The 15,563-nt window shown below is 30.5% G+C and overlaps 1 protein-coding gene across 3 annotated transcripts; it reads right to left on the reverse strand.

The window, feature by feature from the left end:
- Positions 1-665: 665 nt before the first annotated feature.
- LOC133817240 (transcription factor PIF4) lies at positions 666-4,848 on the reverse strand. Of its 3 annotated transcripts, none has more exons than XM_062249697.1 (9): positions 4,713-4,848; positions 4,064-4,153; positions 2,961-3,873; positions 2,794-2,892; positions 2,637-2,702; positions 2,100-2,165; positions 1,703-2,002; positions 1,471-1,597; positions 666-977 (listed from the first exon to the last, which is right to left on the reverse strand). In XM_062249697.1, exons 2-9 carry the CDS (start codon positions 4,129-4,131, stop codon positions 973-975), a joined length of 1,644 nt encoding a protein of 547 aa, XP_062105681.1. In that variant the 5' UTR covers positions 4,132-4,153; positions 4,713-4,848; the 3' UTR covers positions 666-972. The 3 variants fall into 3 exon arrangements, with proteins under 3 accessions (XP_062105681.1, XP_062105682.1, XP_062105683.1); XM_062249698.1 differs by having other exon boundaries at positions 4,677-4,813; XM_062249699.1 differs by lacking the exon at positions 4,713-4,848 and adding an exon at positions 4,489-4,628.
- Positions 4,849-15,563: the final 10,715 nt, after the last annotated feature.

A 15,563-nucleotide genomic window follows, 5' to 3' on the forward strand; every position in this document is an offset into this window, starting at 1 on the left:
GTAGGTTTTGTAGATAAAAAGGTGTCTCAATTCCAATATATCAATATAGGTTGTAGATGGATTGCTTTTAATTTGATTCCAAAACCACTATACATTTAATTCATTGAAACTTGACTAAATAATAAAGCATCGAAAAGAGTGGTACACAAATTCCCCATGATGCTGAACTCTGAAAGCAACAACTAAAATGTACAGCACCACTATAGAAATACATGTCAACCTGGAAATAATTGTTCTAGTGAAACAAAACCATTTCATATGATGACAAAACAAATTTTTTTTTTAACTCTTAACTTGATTAATTGCATGAAAAGTTTTGTTGAATCTCACAAAGTAATTGGTAGTCTTTGACATTTTACTGCACAGTTATCTCTTCAGTGTCTATATCATTATCTAGCATAGTTCAAGTTTTGGCCTTACTTTGTCATTATTATTCATTGTATGTAGCAGAGCAGTACAGACAAATCCCTCATAATCTTAAGAAAGAAAGATTGAGACATTTTTTGCATCAAGCAATCACAGATTTCAACACTTGCACTTATTTTGAAATATTTAAATATATAATATTTATTAACTTTCTAGTATATTCACTTATTTCAGAGCCAAAAATATTGGATTCCAATAGTTACAATGGTAGTATGTATTCTTTCAGAAGAAGCAATAAATAAACCAGAACTTGATATGTTATATTTCATCTGATCATTGATTTATAGAGCAAGTTTAGTACTGAATGAGAGAGATTTCTTTGTTCTAATCACTCTTTAACAAGCTGTTTCAGAGACATATACATAGTTAAAAAAAAGGGGTAAAAAAGGATACCCTTTATCAGAAATATCAGGCTAATTATTGAGCAAGCAAGATCAGACCATTATACCCTTTGTAGTAATTTTTACCATCTTGCAAAGAATTCTAGCTAAATAGCTTTTTTGGGGGACCATAGGAATCGGATAAGCTTCTTGATAGACTCACTCATCAACCTATTAGCATCAGAACAAAAACAGTGCTGTCATTTCAAAACTATGTGATGATGACAATTACAGCTTAGCTATAAAAATTTAACTCAAAAGGAAATGAGAAAGGAGTCTTAAAACAAAAGAACAGTTTTTTACCAGTTCATACATATTAATTATCAAGAGAGAAATGATTATCTTATAGCTATAGGAGGAATAACTCATGTAAAGCAGATATACTTGGCTTTTTCTTAACAGATAAAGTTTAACCAAAATAGAGAAGCAGCACAAGGATTTTCTGGGGCCAAACTGATTTCAGGACCATGCTTTAAGCAAAAAGCAATGTAGATATGAAAACAACTGTTGGGATAATGTACTCGACAGCTATAGAATTCCACCAAGTAGGGACAGTGTCCTAACAATTCTTTAAATGGGAATTTCTTTAAATGAATTTTTGTAGGCAAAGTTGGCTGTGCAAACCTACTCAGATCATAACCAAAAAGTGATTGAATTTACTCACCCATCTTGCCAGTTAAAGCTCCATTAGTTGGAATTCCAGAATTTGAAGGTGCGGTGCTAATGCCCTGTTGTGCTATAGATTGACTCTGTTGTAATGCTTGTGGATTAAATCTGAACAAGTTCATAGGCTGCACAACCGAAATTTCCAATCTTTATTTTTAGACTATCAAGTATTTTCGAGCATAATAATGGAAATACATAACCAAAAGATGAAATTCTACAAGGAGACAAACCTGAGAAACTGTTTGCATAGGATGGAACCCCAAGTAACGTGCATATTGCTCTTGAAAAGAGGCGTTTTGCATCTGGTTCTGGTAATTTATGGGGTTAAAACCTGGGGTTTGGCACAAAACAGATTGGTCTGTAGTTGGAGGCCCAATCATGGATTGATCAACCACTGGGACCCTGGGCAAATGCATTGGGTTGTGAATGGAAGGCAAGGCAGGTGGAGCCATTCCCATGCCCAGCCGTGACATGTAGTGCTGTACTCCTGGAAACATCATTGGTGCCATCCCACTTCCCATCCACATTACCTTACGAAATCAAAACGAAAAAAGTTTCATTGATTTCGAGTTACAAAAAGTTTAATGAGGTCAGTCTCGGTTGTTAGAGCTTCTGTAATTTTCTTACTTGGAGTTGTAATTGAAGTGACTTCAAGTACTCAATTGCTTCATCCAACATTGATGCCTTATCTGTCTGCAAAAGAACAACCATATTTCATTCATTCAAACAGTATGGATATGATATCATGAATACAAAAACAATTATTGTTCGGATAAGGAATGGTTAAAAAAGATTATTTGATTCTATTTCTGTTTAATCAATACAGCTAAGATGTTAATCATTTTGTTGGCAGTTAATAAACTTTTATTACAAGAACCTTGGTTCGCATATTTGTCTGTAAATGGTTTGGCCATTAGCCGAGAAATTTCATTGCTATCCCTTTTAAATATCAGCATCAGAACTGTTGTAATCAATATGTTTAACTTGACCAAAAGGTTGACTAAAAAAATGATCTTTAATCATGTTACCATTAGCACTATCAATACTTTATATTGTTCAAATACCCACTATGAGTTATGAGCTCTTATTATGTATTTAAAATCAAGAACAAAACTTGGTAAGAAAAATTGGAAAGCAAGATATTAGACAAAGTAAGTATCAAACCTTGTTACTATGAGGTATGAGCTCTTGCAGTGCCTTCATCTTCTCATTTATTCGATCTCTTCGTCTCTACATGATTAAAAAACAATATACATAGTTAACAAACACATAACAATGAATCAAAAACACCAAAAACTTTGGAATCAAGTCAAAATCCCACCCTTTCTGAAAGATTATGAACTTCTGCAGCTCGGCTCTTTCGCGATGAACCAGATCGTTGGGATGACTTATTTGCAGCAGCAGATTCATGTTCAGCAACCTAAAACCATGTTACCAACATAAGACAGAAAATACATAGGTAGAAGAAGAAGAGAGAAGATTTTTTACATCACTTTGGCACTCTAGTTCCTCTGCATCTCTATTCTTTCTTTTGTTATTGTTATTGGCACCAGTTGTAGCTGTAGATTGCTTGCAAGTTCTTCCAAAACTGCTTCCAGACCCACCAGAAGATGAAGTAACAGTAGGCTCAAGAGTCTCAGTCTTTCCACTCTCACTCCGAGGCAAGATTTTCTGAACATCGTCCTTGAAAGCTCCCGCAGACAAACCAGTGGTCCCATCGCCATTGTTACTGGAAACCCAGCTCACATCAAGGTCAGCTGCAAGTTGGTTGCTTCCACAGTGGCTCAACCCGACTGTCATTACTGAACACTCTCTGACCTCTCCTTGGGTCCCGGTTTCTTTCACTGCCACATGTTGTTGTGGCCTCACATCACACTTCCCCACGGTAGAAAACTGAGAGAAATTGACCACTTTTCCTAAGGGTCCCAGGTTCTGTTTTTGATGGGTTGAATTGCTGTAATGGAGCCTTGGAGGAGGCATGTGATGATTTTCAGGACAAGGCACCGCACCATTGGAGGAGGGCTTGAGTTTGTGGTGTTGGGAGGTTGAGAGAGCATGAGTTGTATCAGAACCACCAAACTTTGATAACCTCTCTTCATCAATATGTCTGATAGATTTATCAATATCAATTGGATCACAGGAAGGTAATTCAGAGAAAAAATTGGAACAAAAATCTTTCTCAAAGGCATCTTCAAGAGGGTAATGAATCCAGGGCACTGCGTCATCTTCTTGAACCATATTGATTGAATTCCCATATGACCCACCAGTCCTTATAGCTTGTTGGTCATTTTTTTGAACTTGTCTGGATTCATTAGGTCCAAGACTCGCTTTTCTGTGTGTCTGGCTTTGTAAAACTACCTGCCCATTTCGCCATAGGAGCTCTACTAAGTCATGGTTAGCCCTGCAATTTTTTTTTTCACCACAAGAATCCACAGAAATTTCAGCAATGTTTATACATTTAAAGTCCAACTATTTTTCCTTCTATATTATTAAACTCTTTTGGTTTTCCTTTTTCTAGTTTCATTTTTCTTCTTCTTGAGAGATTCAGAAAAGTAACATATAAGTAATTTTGGAGAACAGAGAGTACAGACCCAGTAAGATTCTTTTGGCCATTCACAGGGAGATCGCCATCAAAATTCCAATCAGGAATGTTATTCATGACTGACCAGAAAACCAAGTGTCTGCAAAAGAAATATTAAAGAAGCTCAAAATATATTATAAATTATAAAAGTCCTAATCATAATTTATAAGCTTTGTCTTGTAAATAAACTAAGGCAAAGAACAGTGACTGACATCTCAACATATATAAAAAGAAAAAAAAAACAGCTTAAGCCATGAAAAGAATTGTTTAATTTAGTCAAACCAGTTACTTTACTATTTAACTTAAAGAAGTAATATAAAAATGTTCATATACCAATTATGGAACTGTGTTCAGAAAGGAAAAAAAAAACAGCTACAATGGAATAAGGCCACACAAGTTAGTCAGATTCTTATTAACAAATCAAACTAGACTCACTTGATGCTTTCTTCCAAAGAAGAAAAAGTTACAAAATAGACAATTTTTATGGATCCCAGATGAGAGAAAAAAACACAAAACCTCAGAAAAAAATATGCACTTTCAAGTGAAGTGAAACCAAACTGAGTTTATAATAAAGGCAAAAGAAAGGAAAAAGATGAAGAACAGGAAAGAAAATGAAGAGATACCAGTAGAGGTAAACTTAAGAAAAAAAAATAGAAAACCTCTTCTCAAGTCTTCCTATCCAAAAGGGTAGTTTGCAAAGAAGCAAAAATTTGATCTTTCTCTTTATATGGTATGATATCTTAAGACTTTAGTCTTTGTGGTTAGTATGAGTTTAAAAGGAGAGCGAATGAGAAACCGAGAATGGACCAGGGTATAGTCTTTAACACAAATTACAACGACAGAGACGTCACACAAACGAGCTCAATGAGTAAAGATTCGCTACTAACACTGTGCTCCGGTTCCCCTGGGGATAACCATTAAGGGTTGGCAACGTGGCAGAAGGAGATTGGATGAGGGTTTCAAAAGGGTGGGGTGTCGATGTAGGGGATTGTATTGGCTTGGCTGACTGGCTCTGGCTATACTTAGCAGCCTAGTCTTAAAAGGTATGGAAAATCTAGAGCTTGATCCGAAAATGTGTGAGGGTGGTGCCACGGGTGCAAAGAAGTTAGCCACTATTTCATTGAGCTAATGATGAGGGACAAGATTGTCAGACAAAAAAAAAAAAAAAATAAAATAAAACAATAAATAAAGAAAAAACCATTTTTGACAACTCACACTTGGGTAAGATTAAAATATACATATCTATAAAAAAATATTATCCAAGAGTGGATTATTGATCAATGATGTACATTATGCTATTTCATATGTTATATGTGTGAATCATTTTCATTTTTTGTGGTGGCACCGGAGAAAACCTATATTTTATCTTGTCATCTAAATATTTTCAAACAACATGTTAAACAACTATATTTAATCATATATATTCGTACTTGATCAATTTCGACACTAATAAATTAATTTTACTTGTGATAAAAAAGAAGATTAGATGACGTAGACAAATCCAATATGTCAATAAATAAATCATGAATTTATATTTTTGTTTAGATTTTGTATTTTGATTTATTATATGTCAATAAATAAATCATGAATTTATACTTTTGTTTAGATTTTGTATTTTGACTCATTATATGTCAATAAATAAATCATGAATTTATACTTTTTTAGATTTTCTATTTTTACTCATTACTTGTTTGGACTTTATGCTTTAATAAATTATTTTTTAGATCTTGTATTTTATAAAATAGTTCAAATAGATTCCTAAACTCGATTTTGATTAAAAAAATTTAAACTAAAATCACAAATAATTCATTAAACTAACAATTCAGAATAAAAATACAGTCATTTAGCCTAAGAACTGTATTGTTATATTTAAATTTTTGTTCATCAAAATCATATTTATGGGCATATTTGAACTATTTTACAAAATACAGAATCCAAAAAATAATTTATCAAAACACAGAGTCCAATACAAATAACGAATAAAAACACAAAATTTAAAAAAGAATAAAATCTTTGACCAAAATATGAGTAGTGTCGTTTACATCTATTACGCGTCCTTTGAATTTGATATTTAAGCATGTGACCTAATGGACTATCCTATACAACAATGGATTACATATCTCACTATCTACACATTATAAGGTATGGGTAGGATTTTGGCGTGTTAAGAAGAATTTTACCAAGAAAATTCCAGTAATACCCTTTTGATATAAAAACAATAACAAAATAGGTGTTTTATCCATTTAAAATTATTAGATTACTTGACTCTTACAATGTGTAGAAAGATAGTGTTGTTTTATATTGTTAATGGGGGACCTAAATGAATAGGTTGGTTCGTGCATAAGTTATTGTAGTGGAAAATGAATTCCTAAATGTACTATATATTATTGGGCTTATTACAACCCTAGCTCGACTATATCCACTTCTTGAGGTGAGTTGCGCCACTAATAAGTTAGGTGATTTGATTTGGAGTTATTAATTTCCTAGACTTGATAATTGAATAGTACATGTGGTGAAATTTAACTCAATACTCAATTTTCATTTATTAAATTATATGTCTAAATACTGTATTTATGTCATTGTCCAAATTATAAAACTATTTTGTTGATAGTTTTTGCTTACTATGCAGATAATGGGAGCCCAGACATCATAATTAGGCATTTTTTGATTCGTATCATATGTTTATTTAGCATTAACACGTACAATGTATCTATTTATATATATAATGTTTTTTCATCCATACGTTTTTTTAATTTTTGGTACATAGATAATTTGTAATTAATTTTTTGATACGACGATGTACATTATAGTTACCAAGAAATTATAGATAACTTAAGATGTTGAATATGGAATTTTAAATAATCTATTTCACACACGTATAAAAAAACAAACACGCGTGAAATAAACTATTTGAATTTTGATTTTAATATATTAAATTATTCAGAATTTTTTAGAAAATTATAAGATGCTTAACAACTACAATATACATTATAGAATAAATAGCATTTTTGCCCCCCGAACTATTACCACTGTCTGATTGTGCCCCCGAATGGTTCGCGTTATTAAAAATTCCCCCCGAACTATTTCTGTTACTGATTTGTGGGACTTCTGTTACTTTCTGTCCTATGTGGCTAACAGAGAGTAGATTTGGCATTTTGGGCACTAATATGGCAGTGTCAGGTCAGTGCCACGTGTTTAATTAAAATTTAAAAAAATTAATAATATTAAAACAATTAGTTAATTAGTTCAAAACTTAAAAAGACACTTAAAAAAAAACCCAGCCCGATAACACCCCCCCCCCCCCCTTCTCTCTCTCCAATCTTCTTTTTCCTTCATCTTCTTTTGTCACTTAGAACCCTAGCAGCCGCCATACCCACGTCCCACCCCAGCTCCATTTGAGACTTCGTGCCCAGCTGCAAGAACCCATCTGCACCTCCTCTTCAACCCATCTCCATGAACTCCGAGACCCCAGCTCCATCCACCTCCGTGCCCAGCTTCTCGCGCAGGTGCGTGAGCCCAGTCGAGGCACCCACGTGATTACAAGCGCTAGCATCCCCGAGCCCAGCTGCAAGAACCCATTCGTACCTCCTCTTCAACTAATCTCCATGAACTCCGAGACCCCCAGCTCCATCCGCCTTCGTGCCTAGTCTCTCGCGTAGGTGCGTGAGCCTAGTCGAGGCACCCACGTGATTCCAGGCGGACGCATCCCCGAGCCCAGCTGCAAGAACCCAGATGTGAAGCACACAATCGCAAGCCTCTGTGAACCCAGATTCGAAGCACCAAATCGCAAGCCTCTGTGAACCCAGATTCGAAGCACCCAATCGCAAGCCTCTGGGAACCCAGTCGACCACTTTGAACATTCTTTTTCTGCCCCTTCAGTTATGGAGTTTTAAAAATTGAAATGTTCTTGAGTTTAGATTTGAATTTTTTGTTTGAATATGAGCTTGAAGATGAATAATAGATTATTGGGTTTGCTGGATCTAAGTTATTTGCTTGTGTTCTGTATATTGAAAAACAATGTGGATTTTTATTTTGAATTTTTACTATTTGTTTAAATCAATTTGCAGCGATGTGGCTTGGTTATAAATTTCTCATATTGAATCATTTGATTTAGCTATGTCTGATTTGGTTTTTCAATTTTATTGATATATTTATAATAATTTTTGTGCTCCTGGTCTTGGATTGCAAAGAGAGGGTTTGTTTGTGAGTTAATTTTAGGACTTAGGTTTAAGTATAATTAAAGAGTTTAGTTTTAGTTTTGGCTGATTCAAATTCAATTTAATTTTCTCAAACAAATAAAATAAATAATTAATGTAATTAATTTTTTCATAAGAAAATTGATTTTCAATTAATTATTTAATTTAAATTATTTTTTTTAGAAAAATTGATTATTAAGTTTTAAACTAATTAACTAATTGTTTTAATATTATTAATTTTTAAATTAATTTTTTTAAAATTTAAATTAAACACGTGGCATTGACCAGACACTGCCATATCAGTGCCCAAAATGCCAAATCTACTATCCGTTAGCCACATAGGACAGAAAGTAACAGAAGTCCCACAAATCAGTAACGGAAATAGTTCGGGGGGAATTTTTAACAACGCAAACCATTCGGGGGGCACAATCAGACAGTGGTAATAATTTGAGGGGCAAAAATGCTATTTATTTTACATTATATATCTAACAAAAAAAAAAGAGACTTTATATTATACAAAATGAAAATAATATCACACTTGTTGACAGAGCATAATTTAGCACAGACAAAAATATGAACTTTTGGTTAAGTTTATTAATAAAATGATGAATGAGTATATATATAAATATATAAATAATACATATTTAATGATCAATATATATTAAAGATAAATACTTAAATTTTGGCAAAAATACATAAAATTGCTAAAATATTACTTTTATCAGTACCCCTTTGTTGGAGCTGCTAAGTGTTGACTCACCAAATATGTATCACTCCGTAATTTGTGTATTTTTGTTATCAAAATATGTATTTTTTAAATTTGAATTAGTTTAAAATATATTTTTAATTCATTTTTCTAATTTAAAATATTTAAAAAAAAATTATGAAATAGACCGGTTGTAGAGTGACAAATGTGTACTTAGTCAATATGTTTAACAACTCTAACAAACGAAGTACTTAAAAAAGCAATGTTTTAGCAACTTTATGTATTTTTGCCACAAAGAAAAAATGTTATGTATTTATCTTTAACATATATTGAACATTGAATACTTTTGTCGTATAAAAAAGATTAAGTATTTAACTGTAATATATAAGTGTGAAACATTAGATATTTATGCTGTAAATACCTCCATCTAATGTTTATTGAATTTTTTTTAATAAATTAAAAAACCTAAAATTTCAAAAAAATAATATATTTTTTCTTTTAGGTTTTTAATTAATTGAAATAATAAAAAATATTCTTCATTTTAGGTTTTTAATTAATAATTATTTTTTAATAATTTTAAATGCCTAAGAAAAAAAAGAGAAAAATATTAACGTTTTAGAAAATCAACTATATTAACAATAACAATGGAAGCACTGAAAAATAACTGGTTTTCTAAAACGATATTTTATTTGTTTAATAAATTATTATTTCAATTAATTAAAAAATAAAAAAATTAATAATTCAAGGAAAAAAAAAAGAAAAATATTAACGTTTCAGAAAATCAACTATATTGAAGATGGATGTACTAAAAATTAGTTGGTTTTCTAAAAAAATATTTAATTTGTTTAATAAGTTATTATTATTTCATACAATTAAAAAATGAAAGAAAGTAATAATTTTTTAATTAATTATATTATTTATTTTTTAAACTTGAATTTTAATTTTTGGAAAGTTTATGTTAAAATTTGATTTTTTTTTTTAAATTCCAGTGATATAATTTTTTTAATTTGAAATTATTCATTATATATTTTGTTCTTATTTTGAGTTAAAAAATAAATAAAATCAGTGATTAAGTTTTTTAAAATTATTATTTTTTTAATTAAGATTATCAAAGATTATTTTAAGTTTTTAAATAATAAATATAAAGGTGGAAAAAATAAAAATAAAAATATTTATTAATGAGCAAAGCGATAAAATGGGATGTAAATAGAAACACCCACCCATAACATATTTGTTAAAAAAAGTAGCGAGATTGTTCCAAAAAAGAAACAAATAGAGACTAGTAATGTATATCAATAATATTGAAAATAAATATGGCAAAAATTGTGAATAAACAAAATATTTATACTAATTTGTTTAATATAGATAATATTTTGGTAATATCCGAATATTATATTTGTAAAAGAAAAAAAAAGTATTGAGTTGAGATTGTTCCAAGAAAAGAAAGGAATAGACTAATAAAGAAATGGTCCATTCCATTTATAGATGTCACTTTTGTATCATTAAAACATTTTGGGAGGCACATAGATATGCATGAGCAAAACACGCAGTTTCAAGTGATGAAATCTATTGAAAGTCAAATAAATATAACAATAATGGACCACGTTTGGACCATTAATTAATTATATTCACTCAATGAGGAATCAATACTGTTTATAAAGTAATAAAAAAAGAAAGAAGAAAAACACGGTCTTATTTATTTATTTAAAAAAAGAAAAAAGAAATAATATTAAATTTTATAGAATTGGCATTAAATAAATGGTGGTGGAAGCCTCTCCAAAAATTTGGTTGGGAAAAGATGGTGGGAACTGGGAAGATGTGGGAAAAGATCTCCATTTATGGCCCAAATTTTTTAGCTATTATTTGTCTCATCATAAATATCATCATTGGACCAGAAAATGAAGAGTTTGATTCTAATTTTTTTTAATTTTAATATATATATATATATTAATCCCAAATTTTTATAGTAATCATGGATAACATTACTAGTAATATTCAATATTTTTTTAAAATTTTTTATATGGTCTTTATCATATAAGTTTTTTGGAATATTTTTTAAAGATGTATGGTTATATCTTGACCCTCTTTATAATGAAAGGTCAATTGGTAGAATATCCTTATGATTGTGTCGAATCCCTTCTTTGAAAAAGACCACAACATAAAGTTTTAGTGCTTAATTAAAAAAGGTTACTCTAATGTGACCAAGTTGATTATCTAATCAGGAGACGTAATCTAAAGCTTTTTGAAAATCATATTTAACAATAGTACTAATACCAAATTCTTATGCGATTTCATATCTTTATTTAACTATGATAATTTATTCAATGTAACAAAACGCTTTGTTACATATTTAATTGCAAAGTTTGATTTTGTGTTGAATAGACTCTTATTTCTATCATTTCATTTTAATATTGTAAATTTTTAAGTACTTATTATAAAGTTTGGTTGACTTATTATTTAAAAGCACTCCCAAGTAGCAGCACTAGCATAGCCGACTATATAGTTTCTTTTTATTGTTTTTTGAAGAAAAAAATAGTAATATGTAAAAAGTAAGATTGATTGGGAGTAATGAAAATAATGAAATAGAAATGAAATGTAATAAAATTTAATGTGAATAAAAAAATAGTAAAAATTATATCTATTTTTTATTTGTGTATTGGAATTTTTTTTTTTAATTTTTGAATAAAATAATCATTTCACAAAAATAATAGAAAATACATTCAAATACTCTATAAAGTAAACCTAACAAAAGAATGAAAAAAAAACTTTTCTATTTTATTACCCGGCCAAACATCACCTAATTTTTTTTATTATCCAATGTAAAAGTTTCTTTTTTTTTTATTGGAAAAAATTTCCACCATGATCAATTAACAGTATTATTTTGGTAAAAAAAAAGAAGATTACTCTTCTAAATGATTACAAGTAACAAAATTAAGGACCTAAAAAGCATTGCCACTTCAAGATGGACCAAACTTTTCAAGAAGTGCAATTTGCAGCAAATACTATAGCTAAGTTACATGAAGTGGCTATGAAATCATTTTAGATGTTTTTCTTAGGGCTAAGCATAAATTTTTACAATCCGCCCAACCCGAATAAACCGCCCAAACCAATCCGAAAAAACCGTCAAAAAACGCAACCCGAATAAACCGATCAAAATTTAAACCGCCAAATTGTTACATTAGGCGAATTGAAAATAATTATCAACCCGCCCAATATAACCCGACCCACCCAATGAAGAACTTATTATTAATTTATTATTTTTAATACATTTAAATAAATACATTAAATTTATATATATACTTAATTAAATTTATATTTGTAATTGGACTTTGACTATATTAATTTTCTTTTTCATTTTAATAATATATGTTTGTTACTTTGTTTAATACTTTTAATGTTGATGCAATTATTAATATATAAGAAATTTTTTCAAATAAATATATAAATTAATTAAGTTTTGTTTTATTTTTTTACTATAAATTAAAAATATTGTTTTAAGCTTAAAAAGATAAACTTCACACTATTAGTACTAGTATTTAAAAGAAAAAAAAACTACAAAAATGTAAAAAAAAAAAAATACCACTTCAGTTTGGGTGGGTTGACCCGACCAACCCGCCAAAAAAAAAATACCACTTCGGTTTGGGCGGGTTGACCCGACCAACCTGCTCAAACTATTGGACGGGTTAAATTTATTTTTTTCTTAATTGGGCAAGTTACGTGTTCACTTTTGCTAACTCGATTATGACATTAGACAAGTAAAAATGTTTTGTAACCCGACCAACCCGCCCAATAATCAGCCATTTTCTATCTATTTTTCATAGGAGAATTGGTAAGGAGTATTACGAGTGTCTAACACTATAAGAATGTGTCATACTGTTATTGATGAAATCTAATATTGAGTCTCACACATTTCACTTTAAATAAGAATTATAAAACAGGGTTAACCAACCATAAAGTAACCACTCACATTTTGTTTAACTCTTTAATTTGCTAAATAATTATACTCTGTTTTTAGTGATGAGTGACTGTAATGTAACAGAGCAACTCAACAACTTTTTCTCTAATGATTAATTTAGTCACTATTTTGATTTTACGTGTAGAGGCTACAAATAGGTACCGAGTGATTACCATGCGCAATCAATATTAATGTCAATTCAAGTAGCTCGTACGTCCTCATATATAGAGGTCCAAAAAACGAGAATTAATTAAAATAAGGCACATATATATATATATTGGTGTATGTAGCTGTTTGAAGATACTATATAATAAATATTTAGTTAAAAATAGGTGTTGTTAGCAGTATACTATAATGATTAATAAAAAAGAAATAAAAGAAAAAAGAGGGGCCTATAAGAAGATGGGTTGTCGAGTGTCCACCTAATTAAGACACACACAATAGTTAACATAATAAGGACTGCCTCTGCCTCAAGGTATTGAGGGTTTCCCTGTTTTCCCACTTCAATCAAATAAAAATCTTAATTTTGGTGGATAGTTTTATATACTTGTTTTGTTACAATAAATTTGGTATACTCTTAAAATTATTAATAAATAAATAAATAAGTAATAACTGCTGGTAGCTGTTTTTTTTTTTTTTTTTGATGTCAAGCCAAGACAAATTCAGTACACAAACTTTGAACATAATATTGAAAGTACAATACTTATTTGATAAGGATACTTGGTAACCGACCTCTTCATAAAAATCTGCTTTTTCTTTCTTTTGTAGTTTAGCTCACTACTTTTTGAGTAGTTAGAAATTGTAGAGTTGAGTTGAGTTAATGGTATTAGTAATGTTAATGATATTAGTTAACAAAAGAAAAAAAAATGAAAACAATAGGTACTACTCTTTTGAGCAAATCTTGGTCACGTAATGATAACTGTAATTTGGTATACATAATTAGATTGAACTATCGATAGGATTAGATTGGATTATTTTAGAAGTGTATTATATTGGTGTAGGCAAATACTAAATTTATAAGTAGAATAATTTATTGTAATTAATTAAAAACAATAAACCTTAGAATAAAATATATTTAAAAAGAACTAATTCTATACATTTTATTATTAAGAAAATAGAATTTTAAAATATATATTATTTGTATATATAATTAAAATCTATATATTATATCATTTGTTTTATATATATGAAAAAAAAATTCTTAGCACAACTATTATGATGCACTTTTTTGTGCACTAATATAATAGTGAATCTTACATTTTTACACATGAACCTTAGTTTTTTTTTTTTTAACTCCATACATTAAGCTATAAAAAGGTAAGTGGGTTAGTATAATCCTAAACTATGGGCTATTTTGGTGGACCCGACAATTATGTTTGGTCCTCCAAAACCCAATTATTGGCCAAACATGAGAAATATTAGTCCCAAGCAGTAGGGTGTACACGGGTCGGATTTTCGGGTTTTGGGCTCATCGGGTTCGGGTTTTGCGGGTTTCGGGTTAAGAAAAATGGTACCGAAACCGAACCGAAATTTTCGGGTTTTTTCCGGTTCGGGTTCACTCGAGTTCGGGTGTAATTTCAGGTTTGCTGGGCCATTTGTGATTTTGGGCCGAAAAGCCCAGATTTGCAAAAATGTCATTTTTTACACATTTTTTTTTCAAAAATGCCATTTTTTTCAAATATACCATTTTTTTTTTTCAGATTTCAGGTTTTATTTTGGGTTGGGCTGAGCCTATTGGGTTTTGGGCCGAAAAGCTAAATTTTGCAAAAATACCATTTTTTTACACTTTTTTTAAAAAATACCATTTTTTTTTTCGGATTTAGGGTTTGAACCCGAACCCGAGGCTAAAAAATTTTCAAACCCGAACCCGACCCCAATTTTTTTGGGTTCGGGTCGGATTTCACCCGATTTTGACAGGTTTTCCTAAAAAACGGGTTTTCGGGCTGCGGGTCGGGCGGGTTTTCAAGTTTTTCGGGTCAAATGTTCACCCCTACCAAGCAGGCTCGACTCTGGAAATAGGCGGGCCAGACTTGTATCTAGGGCCCCCACATAATGAGGCCCCAAATTTTTTAAAAATACAATTTTTTACATACACAAAGACCCAAAAAATTTTATAAACATCATTTTATCTATAATTGTTTTAAAAATATCATATTTTATATAGGATCCCATACCACTCAAGGACCTTGGTCCCAAGGGCCAAACACTTACATGTGTTCTTCTTTCAAAATCAAAAGTAGTTAAAAGTGAGGAGGAGGTTTAATAATTTGCTTGGACTTGAGATTTGACTTTTTTTTTTCACGACAAGTTATTTGTTTATAAACAGCAAGAGTTACATATATAACATCTATTTGCTTTAATACAATTTGAGGGGTAAAAGACCACTAGAACTAGGATATGGGTTCCATCTTAAAACTAATTAGTTTTAAGTGGAGTAACCCTTTCTGTTAAGGATATTATTGTTCTTATATATTTTCCATGTGAGATTTTTTTTCACATTTAATAGGCCTCTCACGTTTGAGCCTAAAGGTGTGAACATTATGAATGACCTTAGATACAACATGACCGAACGTGAATATTTGATAGAATGCCACAAGGCTGACTAAGCAAATTTGTAGGAATATAGGACATCACAAGGCTGGTCAAAAAATTT

This window comes from Humulus lupulus, chromosome 2, assembly GCF_963169125.1.
Source record: "Humulus lupulus chromosome 2, drHumLupu1.1, whole genome shotgun sequence".
In the NCBI taxonomy this organism is placed as follows: Eukaryota; Viridiplantae; Streptophyta; class Magnoliopsida; order Rosales; family Cannabaceae; genus Humulus; species Humulus lupulus.

What these genes read in the sequence shown, in the direction of transcription:
- LOC133817240 (XM_062249697.1), bottom strand. Translation starts at nt 4,131, where the DNA reads ATGAATAACATTCCTGATTGGAATTTTGATGGCGATCTCCCTGTGAAT. An exon ending in AACTAGAGTGCCAAAGTGAT is followed by an intron (nt 2,893 to 2,960) that starts GTAAAAAATCTT and finishes ACATGGTTTTAG; the next exon opens with GTTGCTGAACATGAATCTGC. An exon ending in TTCATAATCTTTCAGAAAGG is followed by an intron (nt 2,703 to 2,793) that starts GTGGGATTTTGA and finishes TTAATCATGTAG; the next exon opens with AGACGAAGAGATCGAATAAA.